This window comes from Mesocricetus auratus, unplaced genomic scaffold (genome assembly GCF_017639785.1).
Source record: "Mesocricetus auratus isolate SY011 unplaced genomic scaffold, BCM_Maur_2.0 Super-Scaffold_100676, whole genome shotgun sequence".
Lineage (NCBI taxonomy): Eukaryota > Metazoa > Chordata > Mammalia > Rodentia > Cricetidae > Mesocricetus > Mesocricetus auratus.
Genome location: NW_024429266.1, coordinates 78,480,802 through 78,501,256, shown reverse-complemented (window position 1 = coordinate 78,501,256; position 20,455 = coordinate 78,480,802). Strand labels below are relative to the sequence as shown.

Sequence of the window (20,455 nt, the reverse complement as noted above, 5' to 3'; positions counted from 1 at the left end):
ACTAAGGAATCCTAGGCAACTTATTTATACTCTCAGTGGCTCAGTTTTCACATTTATAAAATAGAAACATAATATGTCTCATGGAGTTGTTGAAATGAGCAAGTAGTTTAATATGTGTAGACCTGTAATCACTACCTGACATGTCTTAAGCACTGTTTCAGCCTTTATTCTTTCCTAGTCAACAAGTAAGAATCCTCACCTGTGATTCAGAAATTATTTATAAGAAACAGAATGTGAAGTGTGTATATGAGGGAGGTATTCACCTGTGCACCCCAAAGTCCAACATCAAATTGCCTTCCTCTCTCACACACCACCTTGACACCTGGTTGCTCCCCAAACCAGGAATTCGCCAATTCAAGGAGGCTAGCCAGCCAGCAAATGTCAATCTGTTTCCACCCTGACGTTCCCAATGCCAGTTACATACACACCACTATGCTCAGCTTTTACATAGGCTCTGAGATCTGAACTCTGGTATTCATGCTGTCTGTGCATCTCCTCAGTCCCAGAAACTTGCATTTTGGATTCTTGTTCAGTTCACACTACACTAAATACTGAAAACTTCTGTTAGTTAACCTTCCCATAACCCTTGTTTTCTGGTTGTTTTATTTCTTTCTTTAGATAAAATACAAAGAAAAACATTCATTGTCATGACAAATCTCATTAAAAGTGGTAATAGAAAACTATAGATATTACATATTTCTCACACAAAGAGTATTTCCATCTTAATATTTCTAATATGTTTGATTCCTAATAGAGAATGATAAGGAAAAGGTAGGGGAGATAGTCCTCAAAAGTTACTGTAGAGGTGTCTTAAGATTTAATCATCCATACAAAATGCTCAAATAGGAGAGGGCCTGAGTGGCCCTAGCTGTAGGTAGCAGACAGAGAAGTGTGTGCCTCACCTAACAAAGAAAGTGGAAACTATGTCATTTGCTCTTGGAGCTCTGGACTCAGAGACAAAGGTTATTACTCAGAGATAAACTAAAGACAAGCATGATGCCAGCCCAGGAACTGCAAAGACAGTGAGATTCACAGTTTGTGCAAGCAATTCCCACTGTTGCATCTCTCCATACATATAAAACCATCCATCCCTCGCAGTACTCCATCCAACCTGCATGCATATCCTTGCCTGTACATATCTCTAGCTCCTCCCAAAGCTCATCCACCTGGCATCTACTCAGCCTCAAGTCCAAGACTTCAGTCACAGCTGGTAATCAAGAAGTGCTTTTTGGTGAAAAACCCATCCATACTCTACCATTTGTTTGTCTTTCAACCCAGGAATTAATCTTCTTTCGACTTTCATCTGCAGCATTTACAAAATCAACAGGCTCCAGAGATGCATGGTAATATTTTTCAACATAATCTATGTATTTCTTTAGGAGAGATAGGGAAGAAATAGAAAGAGATTTGAAGAATTTATTTATCAAATACAAATACCTCTTAATAAATGTGTCTGTTCATTAGGAAAACTAATGTTCAAATTTGAATTTTAGGTCCTCATTCCCTCCATGGGCTGTCATGCAGGTGCAATGTGATTAAAGCAAAAGTCAGATATAGACTCCCTGAACTCAAAAAGGAACTGCATATCTGGAGAGTAGGCCAGAAAGACTAGTAAAACAGGACCATGACAAGCAGCCAACTTAGCAGCATGGCCCCAGGACTCAGTCCTAGAAGGGATAGTGGCCATTTGTTGTTACCACTCACAGATGTGGCAGACACAACAGAACTTACTTGAAGGAAGAGGTATGTTTTCTCTCCAAACAGCCTGTTGCTTATGTTCAGTTCATAACCACTAGGGAATTTGCTTATTTCAGTCAAAAGCTTTTGGAATTGATCATGGACTTCTTCTGTCTTCTTAATCTTCAAAATCAAGACAAAAACTCAGTGGGTTATCTTGGAGAAAGCAAGCCTACATTCTCTTCCAAGAGCTAGAGCCCTTCCTATGATGAGCAAACTGAGAGTAAAGAAGAAATGTCCAGACACCCAGAAGTCAGTCACACCCAATCAGAGCTTCACAGAGAATCCTCCAAGAGCCCCAACACCACAGATCTTTCTTTTCTGCTCTGGCTATAACTTTGAGTCTCACTAAGTGATTCATACATTTGTTTTTATCTGCCCACAGACTCTAAACCTGAGAAATAGAAATAATCCCCTAGATAATTTCTCATCACTGACACTTGGATATTTCTCTTTTAAATGGTGAATAATAAAAGCAATTCTTCATCGAGTAAGCAGTTACCAGAGCTGCAAACTGAACTAAAATTAAATTTGTCTTTGTTTTGAAACAATTACCAAAATCTTCTAGATATCTTGTATAGGGTGTACCAGCTTTCTGACTGTGTACTGTAGACATTGTGTGGCAAATTCGAGTGAGCAGAACATTGTCTCATGGCCTGTTGAATGGACTCTAGTAGTTTTAACTCACAGAGGATGCAAATAGAAGCAGCTTAGTTCTAAAGTGAGTGGTCTATTACTGATGCTACATGAGAACCGAGAACCCATTTCTTGTACAATATAATGCCTAAATGTCTATTTAATTCTCTATTGTGTCTCTTATTTTCATTTCTCATGCCTAACTGCCTACCACGGTACCAGAAAAAATAGCTAACTTTTGCAAATAACTAATAACTATTTGAAGACACTTGAATTGAAAATGCATATCCACACTGCTCTGACAGTATCTATGGGTCTGACCTTTGCTGCCTCCTTGTTGTTATGAAACTAAGTGGCTATCAATCGGTTTCTGGATGCTTAGGTTGTAGGGGCATGTGATGAACAGGTCAGGTGCATCACACCCTGTGGTAATTAAGAGTTCAACTTGCACTAATTTCCTAGTGAGTCATTTGTGAGTAAGCTGACCTACAAATAAGGGAAAAGAAGAAAACCCTGTTTTCCAACAGGTTTGAAGTTTTAGTTTATACTATCTTGGTAGTAGCCTTGATAGCTTCATCACAATATTGACTACATCACAGGTTTCACTGTGTCCCCAAGGTCATCAACCAAATACAAGATCATGCTCCAGAATTACACATTGTGAAGAAACAAGTCCCAAATCAAACTTATGGGGGAAATAACAAACAGTTGCAACACATACACAAACGTTTAGATGTTCACATCAGCTCCACCATGTAAGAAAAGGTTTCTAGAGGCTACTGGTCCTTGAAAACATGTGTAAAAGACAGCATCTTCGACAAATGATGCTAGTAAAAACTGAATGGCTGCACCCTGCATAAAACTTACAATCAAGTGGATCAAAAAAAAAACCTCAAGAATAAGCCAGATACACTAAACCAAATAGAAGAGAAAGTAGGGACTAGCCTTGAATGAGTTGGCCCAGGAGACAACTTCCTGAACAGGACACCAATAGCACAGGCACAAGGATAAACCTTAAATTGGACCTCATGAAACTGAAAAGCTTCTTTAAGGCAAAGAACACCATCAATAGGACAAAATTGCAGCCTACGGAATGGGAAAACAATTTCACCAACTTCACATCCAATAGATGGCTAATACACAAAATATATAAAGAACATAAGAAACTAGATATCAGCAAACCAAATAATACAATTAAAAATGAAGTTCAGGTCTAAACAGAGAAGGGAATCATATTTACCCTGCTCGTAGGCGTGCAAACTTGTACAGCCACTGTGGAAATCACTACAGCAGTTCCTCAGAAAATTGGGAATCAATCAACCTCAAGACACAGTTACACCACTCTTGGGCATATACCCAAAACGATGATCTATCTTATCATAAGAACACTTACTCAACTATGCTCATAGTGGCTGTATTTGTAATAGCCAGAAGTTGGAAAAAACTTAGATGTCTCTCAACTGAAGAATGGATACACAAAATGTGGAACACTTACCCAATGAAGTATTACTCAGCTGTTTAAAAAACTGACATCATACCAGGAGGTGGTGGCACATGCCTTTAATCCCAGCACTCGGGAGGCAGAGGCAGGTGGATCTCTGTGAGTTTGAGGCTGGGCTGAACCGACAGCCTCCAAAACAATACAGAAAAACCCTGTCTCGTAAAACCAAAAAAAAAACTGACATCATGAAATTTGCATGTAAATGTATGGAACTGAAAAAAATTTACCCCAAGTGAGGTAACTTAGACCCAGAAAGGTAAATATGGCATGTATTCACTTACAGGTGAATAGGAGCCATTAAATAAATGGTAGCCCATCTTCATTCCTACAATCCATAGACTGAGAGAGGTTAGGTATAGAAGAAGGGACTAGGGAGGATGATCTCCCTGGGAAAGGAGAGTAGAATATATTTTACAAGTGGAAGGGAGTGTGTGTGGACAGGAACAGGAGGATCAGGTAAAATGAGGGAGGAGATAGGGTTGAGGGAGGGAATGAAAGAAGAGACAGATGGAATTGAAAGGCATTTGAGGGATAATATGGAAACAGTAAATTGAAATCTTCATAAAATATATGGAAGCAATCCTAATGAAGTCTGCTAATAATGGAAAAGACATAGTTCCAACTGTCCATCTCTTGTCATCAAACAAGGCTTCCAGTAGCAGGACTGGGTTGCATTCAATTTATCTTTTGGCTAGGAGTGTCCTATGGAAATCCCCAAACAACACAGACGTTGCCAAGGCAATAGAGTACTCTCTGCAAACTGACACTGGGCCCAATTGTCAAGGACAACACCCATAAAGTCATTGAACATGGAAAAGTTTATCTGGTGTCTCCATGGAAACTTCACCCTTGTGTTCTAGTGCCCTTGGTGCAGGAAGATACTCTGCAAGCTGCCAAAAGAGATACATAAACACAAATCCAGACACAAAACATTTGACTTACATTCTGTCCTACTTGTAAGATATGCTAGAACAATGGTAGAACAGAACTTGTGGAAGTAGCCAACCAATGTCTTATTTGACTTAAGGCCAACTCCACAGAATGGAACCCATTCCTGACATTTGGGTGACCAAGAGCCAAAGACTAGATAGCTCAGAGTCCTAGGGTAAAAGCAAATACCACTTGTCTAAAAAGAGGAGCAACAAAATAACTCCTACTGGCATTCTGCTATACTCATAGTCCAGTGCCTTATTCATTCATCATCAAAGAAGCGTCCTCCTGTAACCAATGGCAAAAGATACAGAGACCCTTTGCTGGGCATTATGCAGACAGCAAATCTTTTGAACACTCAGCTCTAGATGGGATGTCCCCAACAAATCCCTCTCCTCAAGCTCAGACAACCCTAGGAAGAAGAGATGGAAAGAGTGAAAGAGACAGAAGATAGAGGACATCAGGATAACAAGGCACTGAATCAATGGATCAAGACTCATATGAACTCACAGAGACTGAAACAGCAAGTTCAGAGCTGACACAGGTCTATACCAGGTCCTCTGTATATGTATGTATGTGTATACAGTCTTCCAGTTTACTAATTTTATGGGATTCCTGGGTGTGTGAATAAGCTGGTCTCTGATTCCTGTACCTTCTCTTGGAACTCTTTTCCTTTTTTTTGGTTTGCCTTGTTCAACTTCTGTGTGAGGATTCAATTTTATTTTGCTATATTTTATTTTTTGTTCTCTTAATTTAGCTCATTCTTTTCTAATAAAAGACAAAAAGAGAAGGATCTGGATGGTGTAGAGGAGCTGAGAGGAGAAGAGGAGGGTAACAGTAAGCAAGATATACTGTATGAGAAAAGAATTTATTTCAATAAAAAGGAGAAAAAGATGTGTTTAGGAAGCAAGTGATTGCCTATAGTTTTCAGCTCCTATATTTGGTCCACATTTAAGTCAAAGTCCACTACATGGTCAGATAGGTGGTCAGTACTGAATTGGTGACCTGAAGATAGCTCTAAACAATTGTCTCCATGTTCCTCAGAAGACAAAAAATGGTAATAAGAAATCTGGCATTTTTTTAAAAGGCAATGAAGAAGTAAATGGGGAAGTTATATTTTTCAAAACTTAAGTGGCTGAGAATTTTCACCACTTAATGAAAAGTATGAGTCCTCTTAATACAAAAAAATTAATTAATTAGTCTTGAATGCTAGGTTTTGAGGGAAAAATAGTTAAATTAGATAAAGAAAGCAAAAATCCTTGCTGACCTTATCAACAAAATATTAGAAATTATAATTCATGACCATTTTTAGGACTTATTTTATGTCAAAAACTCACGAAAGGACTACAAGATGGTTCAAGTGCAGGTGGTTGTCACCAACAAGCCTGATGACTTGACTTCAATCCCTGGAACTCCATATTGAAAGAAAGATAAGTGACTCCTGAAACTATAACATGAAATACATGAATTTTTATTCTGAAATTACAGTAAATAAAAGAAATCCATGATTAGACGAATAGTGGCAAGTTCTTTAAATGAAAAAAGTGGTAAATCACTACCAAAGATGTCAACTAAACCAGCTTGCCAATAGAACTATTAGACTATGAGAAGAGAATCTTCCAGTGGCTACCAGAAACATAAACTTAGAACGCTACACAGTCATTCAAACATAGTAGAGTTGAACAGCCTGACATCATCCACCATGTGTAAATCATAACTAAGGAAACCACAAAGTAACGACACCAGCAGAATAGGTGGCCCAAGCCTCCCACAAAGAGACTTCATGCTAACAAATTTGCCTCGGGAAACTTTCCAAACCATTTCAAGTGAGGGTGAAGTGGAGTACACTGAAATTAACAGGAAAGTCCTTGGAACTCACTCCCCACAGCACCTTCCAATCACACAGCATGGAGTCTGCAGAGGTGAGCCTACTCCTAACTCTGCCCCAAGAAGAAGAGAGAAAGAGAAGAATGAAACATGTCCAGCATTCTGACTCCTATGGTACCATGGAAGTACTCATCTGTGTCTCTTCTGAATTTAAGCTATGACACAAACTAGGCACCTGTGTGATGAGTCCTGCAGTGGCACTAAAAATCAACAGGATGAATGATGAAGTAGCAACTCATAAATATCCAACTGTATTATATATACAAGCTTCTCACAGACAATCCCCAAAAAAGTGTTTTTGTTTGTTTGTTTAGTAGATCTTGTGCATCTCAACAATTTTATTGAGATTTATATCCCAGGCTGGGTGTAGTGGTACATGTCATTAATCTCAGCCCTCAGAAGGGAGAAGCAAACAGATCTCTGTGAGTTCAAAGCCAGCATGTTTATATAGCAAGTTCCAGGCCAACTAGGAATATATAGTGAGACCCTATCTCAACAACAACAAAAAAAATGGAAAGAAGGAAGGGAAGAGGAAAGGGGAAAGGAGAAAAAGATGGAGACTTGGAGGGAAGAGAAAAAAGGAGTGAAGGAGGGAGGGAGGGAGGGAGGGAGGGAGGGAGGGAAGAAGGGAGAGAAAGAGAGAGGGGAGAATATTTCCTTTCATTGGGCCTCTGAGAAAGTCTTGGATCAGTCTAGCTCTCAACAAGTATAGACATTCAGATACTCAAAGATCTCCAAGATAAAGCTACAAAGACCTTTGAAGACACACATCATAACCAAACTATCAAAAGTCACTAAAAGGGAATATAGAGAGTAACTAGAGTAAACAGCTTTTTACACATAAGGGAACCAGAGGTTGTGAGAACCATGATCAAAGTGTCTTCAGGGCATGACAATACCTCTGTACTCATGAACTCACAATATTAGTAAACCAAATGTGCTTAAACTATTGTGACTAAGTATATTACTGTACAAAAAAACTTTACCACTAGAAATTCTGTTAATAAAACCCCTTCCAATGACATAGAAAAGTCATATGCTCACCAGTAGAAACAGAAAATAAAGATGCAATGCATGTATTCACAGATGCCCAGAAACTGTAAGGCCATGGGATTTTAAGTCTTAGTCTCTTTGGGCAGTTGCATGAAATTATGAAGTGTACCTACAATAACTATTAATAGTGACATTTCCCTTTAGCGAATGACTTAGTAGCATTCGATTTTTATTATCATTTTCCCACAGATGTAAACCTCATGTTAAAATAAACTCCCTAGTAATTATACTATAAAGGTTAAAAAATAGGTTAAGTAGCTAAAGAAAATGTCACAGACTCAAAGGCGCATACACACAATTAGATACAACTCAGCCATTAGAATATCTTGTCCTTTGAGACGATATGAAAACACTAGGATGATTCTGTGTTGTATGATATAGGCCAAGCATTGAAAAAAAGCCAACCGTGACATTCCACATTGTCCCACTCATGTTGAGAAGCAAAAATTGTTGTTCTCACAGAAGTAGAGAATGAAATGCTGTTCACCAGAGGTGGGGGAGATAGGAGGAAAAATTCAAGGGAGAAATGCTGGTCAAAGGATATATGTTTAGACTCAGACAGAAGGGATATTTTTAATTGAGTCTTGTAGGAGGAAGTCTGTATGCCGCCATTAAACATGTGACTTATTAGAGGCGCATACAGATGAGGTAATAAAAGGGCGGTTTACCACACCGCCAACCACACCCACTTTAGGCAGGACTAAAGACATATACGGCTGGACGTAAAGACATATACGTACGTAGGCGGAACTACGTCACTAGCCAGGCCCACTTTTGGGCATGGCTAGGGGGCGTTACGGGGGAAGGTATAAAAGACAGCACACAGGAAGTCTCGCTCTCTTTTCCCGGAGTTCGGCTTCCGGTTCGGCAGCGGAAAACTGCTTGTCTCATCTGGGTTACTTGTTTGGTATCTTGTGAGTAATTTCTACAATAAATACTTAGATTTACTTTCAGTAATTGTGTGTCACTTATCGTTACAGCGTCATTTGGACATACAGAGTCTAATATAGTTAACAGTCAGTAAATACTTTCTAGGGCCGGGTGGTGGTGGCGCACGCCTTTAATCCCAGCACTCGGGAGGCAGAGGCAGGTAGATCTCTGTGAGTTCAAGGCCGGGCTGGACCAATAGCCTCCAAAACAATACAGAGAAACCCTGTCTCGTAAAAACAAACAAACAAAAAAAAAACCTTTCTAGGTCCTAAAGATGAAGGAAAAAATGATGAGTGGAAGCAGGGAAAGGAGAGATTGGGATGAGTATTGATGGCTATGGAGATAGATCCCTTTTAGGGTGATAAAAATGTTCTAAATGTGATCCTGATGGTCAAACAATTCTGTAACTTTACAGAACCACTGAATTACAACTGAAATAGGTAAATTTCAGAATACATGGATTATAGTTATAAATCTGTTTTCAAAGAAATCAAAATAAAGAAATTAAATTAATTTTACTAATATTTTATCTAGAATATCATTTCAGTATGTAAATATAAGAAAAATAAAGCATGTGTTCCTATATGACAGACACAATACCGTTTCAACATGCAACACATAAAATAAATGATTTCAACATGAATATTTCAAACTAAGCTCCTGAAATACAGTAAATACTTTATACTTTTAGTATATCTCAAGTCAAGCCAGATGCATTTCAAGTACTCACTTGACTAAGCACCACCCACAGCCAGGGCAAAGTAAGAGACTTATGTCATTTTCCTCACACTAGGAGAGGTACTCTTGCATTATTTCTTCTACATCCCTACATACTCTTGAGATTTTAATATCACTTTGGACCAAAAAAGTTCAGAATACTCTGAATTCATGTGATCATCAAGTAGTACATATCAGCCTGCCACTGGACTTTCCTCATCTGTTTATTCATCTATCGATAAAGAGATTGGATTAGCTGGCCTCTCCATTGTACTCCAGCTCCAGCATCCTTGTCGCAGTCAGTACCTCTACTGTGTATGTCCTCAGCTCCCAAATCCTCCTGGTAAAGGACAGAACTGGCTCATGGTGGAAGAGGGCAGGTTATACCTCCCAAGGCTGAAAGGCAACTTCCATCCAATCATAAACCTCTTCACCCGGGATAAGGGCTTCTGTCCCAGATGAGATGCCTTGGGTAATCTGTAGAAAGATTCTGCAGGGACTACCGTGCCAAGGAAGAGAAATACTCTAGAAGCCACTGCATATCTCACTTGAGTACACATGGGAGCAGTCACTTGACATAACTCAGTTAAAAATCCCAGGGAAGGAAATCCAAGTCCTCAACTGAAACCAGGCCACCGGGACAACCTAGCACTGTGGGATTATGAAGTGAACAGCTCACCGTGTTGGGAGGTTGAAAGTATGACTTTATGAGAGGTACTGGGTTGTGATTACTGTCAGAGTAATTGTGCCTTCTGAGAGCTCCTCCAGATGCTAACCCTGACCTAATGGGCCCAATCCACCTGAATTTAGTAAGATCGAGTGAGAAATGCTATAACACTAGATCTGGAAGATGACCAATGTTCCTACACTGATAATATTTAAGGAAATATTAGCAGGAAGGGCAAAATATTAATTCAGTTTAGCAATAATATTGTTCACAGCTCCCATCAGCGCTAAGTGAGTTAAATGTATGATCTAGATGAAAGGAAATGACTTGCCAGAGTCCCATAGTCCTGACATGCCCAAGCCAGAACTCAACCCAATTCTCTGTAACTCCAAAGCTCTTATAAGAACTTCTCAGTGTATCAGCATTTATAGTGGCTGTTATCTGTTAAACTTATGATCTCCTCTTATTATTGAGAATTTATTGTTTGTGTACAGTCCAAATGCTGTGATTGGATTGGTTTTTCTCCCAGGAGTTTATGTTCTAAAAGTCTAACCCCGGTATAGTCATGTTAAGAGGTAATGAAACACCTAAGGTACCTTGTATGAAAGTTGTATGAAAGTTGATTAAGTCACCAAAGGCACTTCCCTCAGAAGAGATTAATGGTAGCTTCTCAAAGTAAGATGGTTCTTGTAAGAGCATCTTTTATGAAGTAAGACCAGCCTACAAGTTTAGCCCCTTCTGTGTGTCACCAGTGTTCATACCCTTCTGTGTGTCACCAGTGTTCATCCCCTTCTATGTGTCACCAGTGTTAAACCCCTTCTGTGTGTCACCAGTGTCCACCCACTCTCTGTGTGTCACTAGTGTCCATCTCCCTATCTGTGTGTAACTGGTATTTATCCCCTTATCTGGGTGTCACTAGTGTCCATCTCTCTATCTGTGTGTAACTGGTGTTTATCCCCTTATCTGGGTGTCACTGGTGTCCATTGCCCTGTGTGTCACCAGTGTTCATCTCCCTTCTGTTTGTCACCAGTGTCCATTCCCTCCTGTTTGTCTTCAATGTCCATCCACTTTTGTGTGTCACTGGTGTTCACCCCTAATTCTCCACATTATAATGCATTTCAGATAAATCTCCATGGAAACCAAAGACATCAAGACACTCAGTCTAGAACTTTCAGCCTCCAAAACCCTGAGCTTACTAAGTCAACTCTTATTTATAAAGCTTCCAGACTCTAGTACTTTGTTATAACAACAGAAAATGAACTAATATGCCCAGAAATATTATTTGGCTCCAGTGACTACTGTTTGATAGTAAGTGAGGTTTATTACACCTTCTATGATTTTCCTAGTGCTTCTCTATGTTTATCCTACACCCAAAATTAATCCCACTAAAGGGTGTAAAACACGTGCCCACCTCCTTCTCTTCTGACTTTGTTCTGGAGCTTCCTGTACCTTTTTCAGAGTAAAGTACCTGGTAGAGAGAAAACATTGTCATTATTGTCATAATAGAGAGAAATTTCACATAGCCAATGGAGGGCTAGCACAAAAGTCCTTTCAAGGCTGTACAGGCAGCCGCATCTCCTTGACAAACCAGGGAAATGTCTTGGTTGCCCACTGATCTCTTCCAAGGAGCCTAGTCAAGGACTCACTTAGGTCTTCCTCTTCCATACGTCAGGTAGACCAAATAGAAATTACATAGGTGATCTCAGTGGCCTTAGGCATTCATATTCTATCTTTAACTATGACAATAATAGATTTTGACAAGGCCACTCATCACACTCCCACTTAAAGGAATTCCCAGAATCAAAGAGAAAATGGTATTGTGGCATCTAGAGAAGGAAGAGGCCTTCCCTGACAGACCTGAAACTATTCCACATCTTCATCATCGGTTTTCTGACCAGCAGGTCAAGATGAGTACATTTTCAACACTAGAGTAGAGGGCTAAACCCCAAAACCAAGTCTTCCTGAAAATCAAAGGAAACTCCCCACCTTCTGTAACTCAGAGGCAGTGGCTCCTCCAGTCCCCATGAGGATCATGCCAATGGCTGTTGAGATGCCCACAGGAGAAAAGAAGATGTTGCCATCATCTGTTTTATCCAGCTCTTTGAAAAGATCAAACCCGAACCGTGCAGTTGCTGTGCCTAGTGACTCCATGATGGTTCCCAAGCAATCTAGAAGAACAATAGCAATCAACACAGCATCTGGACTGGGCTGCTTTATGCTGTGGTCACACCTTCCTTAATTTATCCAGAACACTGAGGTTCAGAGCCCTCTCAGAACAGCTGCCAGATCCTTGCCCCCATCCCCATGGCAGGAGACAGAAGTAAGCTGGCGCTCTAGCTTCTTCCAGTAGTTATCAGATTTCATTTCCCCAGGTGGTAGGGTAATGCCTTAATGGTTTTCTCCTGTTGTTTATCCACAGCCAGAAGCTGCTTCCCACCTCCATATCTTATAACAAGTTTCTCTGAACAGATCCACCCTTGACTTGCCAGCTTGCAGCTTACCCAGCTGCCCAGCTTGTGACAAAACAGTTCTAAAGCACAGGTGTCCTCATTAGCCTCACAGTCAAGCAATGTTCTCCAATCCAGATTCATTATACTGACAACAATTGTATTCTTATCTGACAATTCCCGTGTCTCAACAGAGTAGTATAGTCCAGAGTAGCAGAAAATATTAAATCCCCTAACCCCTGATTCCTCACCCCACAAAAAGTAGTCTGTGGGCTGAATTGTCTCCAAAAGGGCAGTGGTATATCCATAGTCAGGGATTATTAGGTGGTGTAGTTTTATTTTCTTGCACTTTTCTTTTTTTGCATTGTTTTGGGCTTATACAATGAGCAAATCTTACTGCTACTAAGTAACAAAAAATAATTTTCAAAGAGCAGCTAATATTGAACAAAAAATAAACAAGTAGAGTACAAATGTGCTTTATGTTTTCTTTAGCATTTATTTCATAAAGTCTTTTAAAGAAACCCAAATAAAAAGAAAGTGAAGAAAGCAAGCTGCTCACACTCTAGGTCTCATTCCTGCTAGGAAATCCCACCCACCAGCCTACATTGACTGTTAGAGGTTCAGCCTCAGTTTCTTTACAAGGAGTCCTTACTCAGAAACAAAAGGATTTAGCTCACTGTCACACAAGATGGGGAAGATGACTTGCATTGGCCATTTGGGCACTGAAATAAATAAAATCACCTCAAGAAGGGTCTATGCACAATAAAATATATTTATTTTAGACCAGCAAGCATCCTCATTCCCAAAACACAGGCTCTAAAGCTGAACCTGAGGAAGAACTTACCTGGCTCCTGAAGGGACAGAAGTGTCTGGACAAGGGGCGAGGAGGCTATGTAAAGTGAGCAGCTGAGGCCTTTAATTTATAGCATTCTCTGCCTCTCCCTAGTCATTAGAGTTTGTCTTTCCAGTGAAGCAGCCTCTGGTTTCTCAACGACAATTTCCCTAATAAAAATAGCACACAGGGTTTATGAGAAAACTGACAGCTTTATGTTCCTTGTGGCCATGAAGTAATGTACTTAAAGTTACCAGAAACTGCATTATCCACTTCAACCCAAATAGTGCGTGCCACAGGAAGTAAACTTCTTCAAGATCCTTTTGACAATGTACTTGGAAACCAAGGGTAAAGACATTCAAATCAACCAGAGAACAAAACAGGATTGAAGGCAGAAGTCCCAACCAGGACTAGAGGACAGAACCGAAATGACCAGGTCAAGGCAGTTATGGCCCGAGAGGCAAGGGAACAAGCCAGGAGAGGTTTTTCCATCATTAAACGATAGCAGCGTGTTCTGGGAGGAAAGAATCTGTAGAGCAGCAGTTTTACACCCTAGAAATACATCACACTCCTGAGGGACTTGAGAATCTGTGCCCCAGCCCTGACCTAGAAAGAGTAAGCCTCTGTGTGGTGAGAGCCAGCACTAACTCTGAGTCACCCAGGAGGGAGGGTGGATACACAGACAAGGCTGGGCACCACTTGTTTATGTAGCTTAATGAAGACACCAGTTAAGGCATGCGTTATTTACCACACGTCAACAGTGCTGGGTCCTGACAGGCCATTCACTATATGAAGCTCTAGTTTGTGGTTCTATTATTTTGTGGTATCAAATGCAAATGAGATTAAAGAGCATAATTGTGCTAGGCATGAACTAGAAAAAAGAAAAGTCTAGGTAGGCAACTTCAAACTTGTAGGCATATGAATGCAGAGGCACACAGACACCACACACACACACACACACACACACACACACACACACTGCTGTTCTCAAATAATTAGCCCATTAATTAGGAAGGCTCCCATCAGAATGAATTCAATAAATAATTATTGACTGTAACATGTACCAGACATTGTGCTAAATACTAATACTTCATGAATATTCAACAACCTCCATGGGGTTCAGGAAAACAATCTACAATCTACAAAGTGAAGGAAGCTTAGTAGGAAACTGCACCTCCAAAGTCCAGTTTTCTCAACCCTGGAACATCCCAACTGGCTTTACCAGTTCATCAAAAGAACAAGAGGAACAATGAAGACTGAACTCAGCGTCGCTCTTAATCAAGGGTGTGAGGGTTTGTCATTGTTGCTGAGCCTTCCTGGGAGGGTGATGTAGCTCTAGTGAACCTGAACATGGTCCTTGAGAGAGAGAGAGAGAGAGAGAGAGAGAGAGAGAGAGAGAGAGAGAGAGAGAGAGAGAGAGATGCAGCCTTGAGACAGAGCTCATGTACAGACCCATCTCAATATTCGCAATTGGCCTTTTTCATTTCTTAAAAAAAATTATAGCCTTTAAAGCAAATTCAAAGCAGTATTTAATTAGCTTCTTCTTTTTAATTGTCACTGGAAATATGCAAATTGAGTAAGGTTGAGAAAGAATCAGCATTTAATTATAGCTAACCCTAACATCAGTCAAGTAGAAATGTTAAGGGTTTTAAATTATAGTTAACCCTAATGTCGATGATACAGTAATGTTACAGGTTTTGATGGCATAAAATCATTAAGTCTACCATAATAATTCTTGCTTTAATATGCCTATCCACTTTTATCCTGTAGTTCTTTCTCTGTGCGCCCTGCATTCACTGCCCCACTGTGTAGATGCTTCCAAATGCTCTCTGCTGCTGTTGAGAAACATTTCCTCTGCTTTTTCAGGGAAATTTGGCTTCCTATGAGATCAGGCATTTCTCAGTCTTCTCTGGGAATAGTCATTCATATCCTGGGATCAGGAAGCATGGTCCATTTGGGCTCCATCCCACTCTTGCTCCTTCCAAGCCATTCTCTCCTCATTTAACACTTTCATTATCTTGCTTGTACTACCCTTTCCCAAATAGTATGTCCCTCTGATCCTGTGCACCCAGTCTCTCTGTCCTTTCTAACTGCTCCCACCACTAATCCCCAATCATGAGACTCTTTCCATTTCTTCTGCTTTATCAGTCTCTTGTCTCTGGTTTCAAACATCCTCAGGAAAGAAAATGTTGGTGTCAGTGAGTAAAAAGATAAACTAAACAAGCCCTGAAGCAGATTACATTGGACTACTTATCCTCTCCCATAGCTCACAGCTCTGTTATAATGTCTACTTATCTATTACTTATACTTACTTATTGTTCTAGATGCTGTTGATGTCTCAATGAGATTCCCTTTCCAAGCCTGTACATCTACCCCCTCATCTGCCCTTTACTAAGGTCAATGATTCTCATCTGAATGGAATCTACCAATCCAGGAGCTACTTATAACTCAGCTGTGGCTCCCTAGAAAACAAGTATAAAAATATAGATCCCACCCAATTCCTGATAACCATCCAAGGCTAGTGACATTCAGAGCCTTCATCTAAGACACTTCTTATTTCAGCAGATGGTGGTTAATGCAAGAACTTCAAAACCAGCCAAAGAGTCAAGAATAAATGACTGTGGCATACTTGGTCCTAAATGAGCTGTCCACATCACCCCTTTCTAAGGCTCGAGGAACACTGGGGAAGATAAGAAACATTATAAGAGCTAGAGGATGAGGAGATACCCAGCAAATGGTATCTTCTGTGCCTGCTATGGTTGCTGCACACATGTACTTACTGTAACTGTGGTTATCTGCATAAGACCTTCACAGTATTGGCCCCATCAACATGTCACTGTGAAGAGGAGAGGAGTCTGAGACCTCCCTGAGAGTCCATTGCTAGTTAACTGTCATATGCTCCAGTGCCACAGTAACTAGTCCTCACATTCTAGTAAGCAGCCTCCATTCATGCTCACACAAGTGATTCTAGTTGAACTCACTGGGTCACATATGAAAAGAAGACATGAAAGCAGGGGGAGACTTGTGAAAAAGAAGGGTTTAGTGGGAGGGGAGGAAGGATAAAGAAGGGAAATGGGGGTAAAAATTACTAACACTCACCATACCCATGAAACTGCATAATTATTTTTACATGGGAAAGAAAGTGCCCAACACCCCTACCCCCCAACCCCTGCCTCAGGCAGGACTAACTGTTATGTAGTCTTGGTTCCAGAATTGTCCTGTGGTACCAGAGAATCAAATTTCTAGTGGAAATATACTAATAATTAACGCTTCCCTTACCCCAACTTTCTTTTTTCAAAGCACCTCCTCCCTCTGGAAAATCACAAAAGCAATTGTAAGTATCTTTGACTTTGTTTCTAAGGCAATTAACCTAAGACAAACATGTTTTTATGCCTAGCCCAAACACCCCATTGCTTTTGCAAAATTAATAAAATTCTTCAGCAATCCTTACATATATTTTGCTTTACATAAATTCTTGATTCACTAAGACTTATAACAATTTTTCTCTTTGGGTATAGATTTTGGGTCTTTTAAAGTAATATATTTTCATTTTTACACATTAAGCAAGGAGTTTATCATCTTTCATGTCCCTTGGTAGCACTCATAGGTAAACAGAAACATATAGAAATAAAAGAGTTTTCTATTTATGATTAAAACAAAGAAATTAAAGTGAAATATGACTTGAAGAATTTCTAAAATGTAAGATTTTGTGCATATCATTTTAATTATACTAAGCATAATCATGATGAAAACATTGATTACTGTAACATTTTTCTTTGAATAACTTAGAATTGATACACAAAAGCTAAAAGAAATAGCTATGATCCTGGGAGGCAATAAATATTATTTATAGACACAATAAAAAGGAATGAAAAAGCTGTGTACACCATCAATGCATACATTCTCAATTATATCAGAGACCCATAGAAGTACAATAGGGATGTTAATTAACTGATCAATTAACTAGCTAATTATTCAAAAGAAAAATTACAATTACACCCACAAAAGAACTGAGACAAACATCTAATTAAAGGGCAAATTTAAAAAGATTACTTAAAGCAAGATCAATATAAAAACCAAATATACTGACAACATATACTAGAAAATGTTAATATATAATTTAAAGAACATAGAAAGTCTACTGAATTCTGGATATGATGACATACACATCAAAACATGTTGTACACAACACATACAATTTTTACCTATTAATTTGTAAAACAAAATTTAAAAATCAGCATATACTAGGCAAGTTTATGCAAAGAAAACCTGTATAAACCTTTAAAAGAAAAAAATACAAATGATTTTAAAGGAGTTAAGCAGACTAAGTAAATGGAAGAATGTGTTCAACTTATTGTTTGGAAAATTCTGTATCTTAGAGACGTCCATTTTCTCCAAGCTCATCACTTCAATCTCATCACAATTCCAGGTTTCATTTCTCGAAACACTGGCAAACCAATACCAAATTTATAGGAGATAGAAAAGGGCCAACAGTAGCCAAACCACCCTTCAAAGGTAGGAAGGAGGAGAGACGAACTATCCTATCAGATGGGAGACCTGTTGTTAAATAAGTAAGCCTGTCTGGTGTGGGGAGGGGTGAGGCTGGAACAGTCACATGCTCACACTTGATGTAAGCTGTTGCTGCAGGGCCATGAGGAGAGAATGGACGTTCCAAAAATTATACTGAGTCCATCAAATATCCACATGGGGACAAAGAAATCTTCACTACACTCCCAGACACCACATGCAAACTTCCAGATGCCATATATTACTGAGCTAGAGTAAGACACACAAAAGCACTGGCAATAATACTCAATATTAGCAGATTTACTGTGTAAAATTTAAACACTTTCATTTATCAGAAGAAACTACTGAAATTGAACAAGTATACCCCATGACCTGGCCATTCCACCTTAAGTATGCATCTAGTTAAATGCATGCAAGGCACCTAGAGTCACATGCACAAGGGTTTACAGCAGCCTTATTCAAAATACCCAGATACCAGGAAGCCAAATGTGCACCAACAGCATTTTAAAAATTAATTGTAATCTACCTACAGTTCGGAAAACTGCAGAAAGTAAAATGAATTGGTTTACAAGCAATATTTTTAAAGTAGCTAGGTATAAAAGAATCCTAATAAGTGATGGTATTTATGTGAAATTCCAAGACAGCAAAGCTAAACTAGAATGGTACAAGTCAAGAAGAAAGGACTATTTATAAAAGGGCTGGAGGCAGACATTTTTGAAGGAATTTTTTGTCTTTTTACTTGGGTAGCAGCTACAAACTCTACACTTTGTGACAGTGTTTAAGCTATACTTGAAATTTCATTTTACTTTTGGTTTTGTATTTTTAAGCAAACTCTCTTGATATAGCTCAGGCTGTCCTCCACTTTGCAGGAAGTGTGTCTTGCAGCAGGGAGTATTTAGGTTTCAAAAAGTTCATTCCAAGACCAGAATTCCTCTCATCCTGCTGCCTGTGGATACAGACATAGAACTCTCAGCCAGTGTCCAGCAACACATCTGCCAGAAGGCTGCCATGCTTTCTATCATGCTAATAACAGACTAAATCTCTAAAACAGCAAGCAAGCACCAATTAAATGGTTGCCTTTCTAAGAGTTGCCTTGGTCATCATATGTCTTCTCATTAATAGCACATTGACTGAGACACTCACAATAAAAAAAAATTTGATCAGACTCTCAGGCAAGTACTTCACAGTTTTGTTTTGTTTTTTTCAATCTTATGAGTCAGGCTGGGAGCTGTCCATGATTTACTCAACAAATTTTGAGCAACTACTTTATATTAGATTCAAAATAAGTACTACTAAAGTACAGCAGTGGATCTGATTCAAGGGCCTTTAATCATTAAATTCACATTCTCCTGACTAGATGTGTACAATACCGTACCAAAAGACAATTTCTAATAGACTGTACTGTTATGAATTAATTAAAGGATTAAATTTGTAAAATTATTGCTGGTGACTAATCTTTTACAAGGGATAACTCACTAGCCACATTCAATTATTATCTCTTGTTAAATTCACAACTTATTCATGAGAATTTTTCCAAAAACCATTTACAAAATTATCAAATGGCATCTTAGTGACCCTTTGCCAATATTTATTCCTGCGATAGAACTGAAGCCGCAGCAGCCAGGTCAACTCACCCCCAGAGGACCAAGCAACCTGGAGCCTGCTGAGAGTGCCAATTTACTCAAGCTCCCACTCAGGGCAGAAGGCATAGGTGAGCTCCAGCCCTGCCTTGGGCCAATGTCCTTCCACTTGCCCACTCTGGGATCTCCTGGCCTGGGGACTGCAGACAAGTCGACTCACCCCTGGCACACCAAACAACCTTGAGTCTGTTGATATCACTGTGCTAATCCAGCTCACACCCACTGGGAGAGGGAGTGCCCCAAACCGCCTGCACCCACCTTGAGACCTATCAGATTATTGGACCTGCTTACACACACTGGAAGAGAACATTGGGCCTGTACCCACCAGGAAAGGAAGAGACCCCAGCTGTACCCACTGGAAGACAGGATGGGAAGACAACAATATAAGAACACATTCAACGAGAGAAATACCAATATGATGCCACCAGAGTCTAGGGACTCTACACCAGTAAGACCTGAATATTCCAACACCGATGAAGCAGAAGAGAATGACCTTAAGAACAACTTCATGAAGATGATAGAAACCCAAAAAGAGGAAATGAGAAAATCCTTTAAAGAAATGGAAGAAAAGACAAACCAAAAATGCAAGAAACAATTCACTCAATGCAAGGTTTGAAAGCTGAAGAAAAGAAAATTTAAAAAACACAGTCTGAAGGAATGCTGGAATTAGAAATGGTGAGTAAATAATCACGAACGACAGAAGCAAGTCTTTAATTTCTTTCTTTAATTCTTTGTTGATCCGGGAATGGTGCAGTTACACATTATTTAATTTCCATGTGTTTGTAGGGTTCAGTGAAAATGAAGACACAACATACCCAAACTTATGGGACACTTTGAAAGCAGTGCTAAGAGGAAAGTTCATAGCACTAAGTACTCAAATAAAGAAACTGGAGAATAGTCACATTAGAGAATTAACAGCACAGCTGAAACCTCTAGAACAAAAAGAAGCAA

At 39.5% G+C, this 20,455-nt stretch overlaps 1 protein-coding gene across 1 annotated transcript in view; it reads right to left on the bottom strand.

The window, feature by feature from the left end:
* Window positions 1–13,454, bottom strand: part of Serpinb13 (serpin family B member 13) — a 30,812-nt gene extending 17,358 nt beyond the window's left edge. The window contains exons 1-5 of the mRNA XM_013121517.2: window positions 13,350–13,454; window positions 12,045–12,226; window positions 11,470–11,526; window positions 1,732–1,860; window positions 1,256–1,373 (exon numbers count right to left, since the gene is read on the bottom strand). Of these exons, the coding sequence (XP_012976971.1) occupies window positions 1,256–1,373; window positions 1,732–1,860; window positions 11,470–11,526; window positions 12,045–12,209 (469 nt within the window). The 5' untranslated portion in view covers window positions 12,210–12,226; window positions 13,350–13,454. The remainder of the gene's footprint in view (window positions 1–1,255; window positions 1,374–1,731; window positions 1,861–11,469; window positions 11,527–12,044; window positions 12,227–13,349) is intronic.
* Window positions 13,455–20,455: the final 7,001 nt, after the last annotated feature.